The 6000-nt window shown below is 39.8% G+C and overlaps 1 gene segment (V, D, J or C); it reads right to left on the bottom strand.

The window, feature by feature from the left end:
* Window positions 1-2084: 2084 nt before the first annotated feature.
* LOC110499925 lies at window positions 2085-3943 on the bottom strand. The segment is given in 2 exon segments: window positions 2085-2665; window positions 3528-3943. Coding segments are annotated over 2 exon segments (402 nt in total).
* Window positions 3944-6000: the final 2057 nt, after the last annotated feature.

Genomic DNA, 6000 nt, shown 5'->3' on the forward strand with positions numbered 1-6000 from the left:
ATCTACAAGTCTTTGCTAGGTAAAGCCCCACCTTATCTCAGCTCACTGGTCACCATAGCATCAACCACTCGTAGCAAGCGCTCTAGCAGGTATATCTCACTGGTCACCCCCAAAGCCAATTCCTCCTTTGGTCGTCTTTCCTTCCAGTTCTCTGCTGCCAATGACTGGAACGAACTGCAAAAATCTCTGAAGCTGGAGACTCATATCTCCCTCACTAGCTTTAAGCACCAGCTGTCAGAGCAGCTCACAGATCACTGCACCTGTACATAGCCCATCTATAAAGAGCTTTTCTATCTACCCACCTCATCCCCATACAGTATTTATTTATTTATCTTGGTCCTTTGCACACCAGTATCTCTACTTGCACATTCATCTTCTGCACATCTACCATTCCAGTGTTTTAATTGCTATATTGTAATTACTTCACCACCATGGCCTATTTATTGCCTTAACTCCCTTATCTTACCTCATTTGCACTCACTGTATATAGACTTTTTGTTTTCTTTTGTTCTACTGTATTATTGACTATGTTTTGTTTATTCCATGTGTAACTCTGTGTTGTTGTATATGTCAAATTGCTATCCTTTATCTTGGCCAGGTCGCAGTTGAAAATGAGAACATGTTCTCAGCTAGCCTACCTGGTTAAATAAAGGTGAAAAAAATAAAAATAAACATACCCCTACCAGAAGCCATGGATTACAGGCAGCATCTGCACTGAGCTAAAGGCTTGAGCTGTCGCTTTCAAGGAGCGGGACTCTAACCCGGAAGCTTAAAAGAAATCCCGCTATGCCATCCGACAAACCATCAAACAGGCAAAGCGTCAATACAGGACTAAGATCGAATCGTACTACACTGGCTCTCACGCTAGTCGGATGTGGCAGGACTTGCAAACCATTACAGACTACAAACAGAAGCACAGCCGAGAGCTGCACAGTGACACGAGCCTACCAGATGAGCTAAATAACTTCTATGCTCGCTTCGAGGCAAATAACATTGAAACATGCATGAGAGCACCAACTGTCATGGAAGACTGTGTGATCATGCTCTCTGCAGCCGATGTCAGACCTTTAAACAGGTCAACATTTTTAAGGCCGCAGGGCCAGACGGATTACCAGGACGTGTACTGCGAGCATGCACTGACCAACTGGCAAGTCTCTTCACTGACACTTTCAACCTCTCCCTGTCTGAGTCTGTAATACCAACATGTTTCAAGCAGACCACCATAGTGCCTGTGCCCAAGAACACTAAGGTAACCTGCCTACCAACCCGTAGCACTCACGTCTTTAGCCATGAAGTGCTTTGAAAGGCTGGTCATGGCTCACATCTACACCATCATCCCAGCAACCCTAGACCCACTCCATATTGCATACCGCCCCAAAAGATCCACAGATGATACAATCCCTATTGCTCTCCACACTGCCCTTTCCCACCTGGAATGAAGGAACACCTATGTGAGAATTATATTCATTGACTACAGCTCAGCTTTCAACACCATAGTGCCCTCAAAGCTCATCAATAAGCTAAGGACCATGGGACTAAACACCACCCTAGCCATAGACTGTTCTCTCTGCTACAGCATGGCAAGCAGTACCGGAGCGCCAAGTCTAAGTCCAAGAGGCTTCTAAACAGCTTCTACCCCCAAGCCATAAGACTCCTGAACATCTAGTCAAATGGCTACCCAGACAATTTGCATTCCCCCCCTCTCCCCCTCTTCACACCACCGCTACTCTCTGTTGTTGTCTATGCATAGTCACTTTAATAACTCTACCTACATGTACATATTACCTCAACGAATCGGTGCCACTGCACATTGACTCTGTATCGGTTCCCCCATGTATATAGTCTCTCTATTGTTATTTTATTGCTGCTCTTTAATTACTTGTTACTTTTATCTCTTATTCTCATAATTATTATTTTTAAGCTGTATTGTTGGTTAGGGCTCTCGTAAGTAAGCATTTCTCTGTAAGGTCTGTTGTATTCGGCGCATGTGATTAGTAAACTGTGAATCAGGCTTGATTACTGTATGTCTATATCATTCAACAACATTAAGACTGCAGTCTAATTATTAAAAGAGACAACAGAAATATGTGTTCCAAAGGGAAATCTTTATTTTCATCTATTCATCAAAGCATCAAAGCAAACATTCCTACAGTATCTAATAGTAACAAAACAGAGCTCATCAAATCTAACACCGATTCAATCTCAGTCTACAGAGAGGATTGACACATGAACTCAAGCAAAGCCCCCTGTTAGTCAGTGATCAAAAGACAGAGAACATCTGATCTCAGGACAGAGTCAATGCAGAGGAACCAGCAGCCTCTCTCCACAGGGGTGTGTGACTAGGGGGCCTACCCAGAACAGTCAGCCCTCCTCAAGGTCTTGGTGACTGGAGTCTGGGAATTCTGCTGGGCTTCACAGGTCACCTCTCCTGCCTTGGTCCACTCCTGGCCAGTGAGAGTCAGGGTGCTGCTCCAGCTGTACAGGCCATCCTTCTCCAGGACCCCGGGACTGGTCTTCTGGTTGTTGCTGGTCCCGTCCACTTTCCAGCTCAAGGTCCAGTCTGAGGGGAAGCCCTTGTTGGCCAGACACGTCAGTGTGGCTGTTGTTGTACTGGACAGCTCCTCACTAGAGGGGGGCAGGACGGTGAGGGTGGGGGCACTGTTACCTGTAAACAAACAGAACACATCAACTAAGTAACTACATCAAGTACAACAACACTAAGAGATCATCTCCATTAAGGTCCACAACCAAATAAAGGTAATTGGAAATGCCCTCTAAATATGAATGTAGAAGTTAGATAGTTTAAAAGATGTGGAGAAAACACTAAAGTAATAGGATACAAAGCAGATTTATGAACCAAACAAGTATAAAGTGGTTAAATAACTAGAGTTACTAGTCATATGGTGTCAGTTATACATGTTATACAGATATTGTTTAGGAATGGATCTGATCAGAACAACCTACTCATATTCTTTGTCTTTGTCTTCACACTAACAGTGAAGTCTACCACGAATACAACGCAACAATGATGAATACTATATACAATACTATTAGTTTTTATACCACAATTAGGTGTAATATTATGCAATTTTACAAATCAGACATTCAAATAAACCTACAATTTATCATTTTGAGTCAATAAATATTTATTTGAAAGAAGGCTCATTCAAAATCTACATTTAACCAAAAATATTTGAGTTAAAGATAATAAAAATATAAATAAAGAATGGCACACAAACAGTAATACACAATGCAACAACTATATTCCATATTATTAAATAGTTATCATACTGGAACTCTCCTCTGCAATCCATCAAACCACACATTTAACTAAACACCTACATTTGAACATGTTATTTAAATAACATTTCATTCGAAAGAAGGCTTAGTCAAAAGTAATACAAAAAATATATTTTTTTTAGGAAGGAAAATATGAAAAATCGCAATATATTCATATAGACGAAGTTTCACAGAGTAAAATACCCCAAAAAGAATCAGAAAGAAATATCAAAGAGCGTGTTACTTACTTCCAACATCTAGTCTGGTGCCGCTACCAAAAGTGTACCACAGTGATACAATCCCTATTACTGCTGGTACAACAACCTCCTGCATGTTTGGCGTTCTTCATTTCTTTAGACTGTGGTTCAAATAATTAACTCTACGATAGTATGAATACATTTCAGAAATGAATTATTCTACTCAATTAGAAATAGTGTTTTTCATGTTGATTTCCTTAACATGGACCAAACCTGACTTTTTCTAGTACATCTCCTACTACTGTAGGTGCAGCATGTTTATTCATACAACTAATCTAAAATGTAGGCTAATCACTTCATAGTTTAAAGGCAGGTCAAATTTGATTAGATGTAATAACATTCATATTCAAATTGGCCATAGTATGTGTAGGCCTTGTGTATTTTGTTTAAATAATCTAAAAAAGTTAATTTGAAAAATCCTCAATATCAAGTCAAAATGTATAGAGAAATTGAAACACAACATCAAAAGTTGAATAAATAGTTTGTAATAAATCATTTGTTCTTTACTTACTTCCAACATCAAGTCTGGTGCCGCTACCAAAAGTACACCACAGTGATACAATCACTATTACTGCTGGTACAAAAACCTCTCTGTGTTGTGATGCTGCAGCTGTTACAGTGAAGATCACTCATACAGAATCATAATCAACACTAATACACTTTAACATCTTCCAGGTAGAACAAACACTTCATATAAGCTGTTTCTAGATAATACAAATATGAATTGTATCTTAAATCCAGATCTGAGTCATTTTTCCTTCCTCTGTGTATCAGGTTCTCCTAGTCTGGAGGTACAGTCCAGCATTAGATCAGTGTTGCTAGTATTCCTCCATATTGTCCATATGAAAGACAACAGCAGCAGCAGTAGTGATAGTGATCCATGTTGTATATTCCTTTATTAAACATGTTGATCTCACATTTAACAGTGGTGGTAAAGTCACAGAGGACAGACAACACTACCAGAGGAATCCTACCAGCTTTAGTTTAGAGAAGTGTTCACTAACTGATTAGAGGAACTTACATGAGAGAACGAGCATGAGTGAACAGACAGTTCATTATATCTGATCATCATCAGAATAATAATATAATGGTGGTGTGACATAAAAGTTACCATACATTAGTTATCAGATAAAACAGTTGCTGTTTGATGTTGTAAAAGGGGCAGCAGGTAGCTAGCGGTTAGAGTGTTGGGCCAGTAACTGAAAGGTCACTAGTTCAAATATCTGGGTCGACAAGGTGAAAAATGTTTTGATGTACCTTTGAACAAGGCACTGGCAAACCCTGGTCTCGAACCTACTCTCCAAGGATGACTCAAGGGGAGTTGGAATATCCAAAAACACAAAAAAAACACATTTCCAATTCACAAATGGGCATAAAACAAACGTGTACATGTGGGAAATAGGACAAATTTAAGCACCCACCTAATTATTATAAAAGAAAGCTCAACCAAGCCAAAATATATACTGATGGGATACTACTTGGAACCTGAAATAGATTTGAAACCATAATTTGCATAATGCATCTGTCCTGCTGCTCTAAGAGCATTTATATCCCTGTGAGTTGAACACTTCATGACTGAGAGCTGTTCTTCATGACAACAGAACCCACAACAACCATGACTTTTATCACCATCTTCATCTGGACACTTGCTTTCTGCTTTCAAGGTTACAATTTTCAGAATGTTTTGTTGAAAATAAATTAAATCTATACCGTCGACATCTATATCAATGTTACTATTTCTATTCAGAATTATTCATTACTATATGTAATATTTCATTTATAGAAATGTTTTTATTCTCTGTTTCAGAATCCAGAGGACAGTACACTGTGATTCAGACTCCTACAGTGAAAGCTGTTCTGCCAAGACAGACAGTCACTCTTGACTGTAAAACCAGCAGTGATGTTCATGGTGGTTACTATCTAGCCTGGTACCAACAGAAACCTGGAGGAGCTCCTAAACTCCTTATTTACCATGCTACAACACTTCAGTCTGGGACTCCGTCTAGATTCAGTGGCAGTGGATCTGGGAGTGACTTCACTCTGACCATCAGTGGAGTCCAGGCTGAAGATGCAGGAGATTACTACTGTCAGAGTTACCACAGTGATGGAGTGTTCACACAGTGATACAGAGTCGTACAAAAACCTCCCTCAGTCAGACTGCACAGTGACTGTACTGATACAGCTGGGACCTACTGCAGGTGCTGAGGGGGAAGAGACACTGAGATAAATATATCAGTGATGCTGACAATAATGTCAACTCATCCACCTTCATGTTAAATCATTACTTAAGTGATAACACCCATATGTCCAGATTGCATTAGTATTCCTCTTATGTTGCTGTAGTTCATATGTAAACATTGCCTTTACATGTCACATAATACGTTGAATGGACTCTGTGCAACAACAAGTGTCTCACATCATTTCAGAACAAAATCCCCAGAATCCCCAAAATCCCCAGGAAGAT

The sequence above is a fragment of the Oncorhynchus mykiss genome, chromosome 21 (genome assembly GCF_013265735.2).
Source record: "Oncorhynchus mykiss isolate Arlee chromosome 21, USDA_OmykA_1.1, whole genome shotgun sequence".
NCBI classification, from domain to species: Eukaryota; Metazoa; Chordata; class Actinopteri; order Salmoniformes; family Salmonidae; genus Oncorhynchus; species Oncorhynchus mykiss.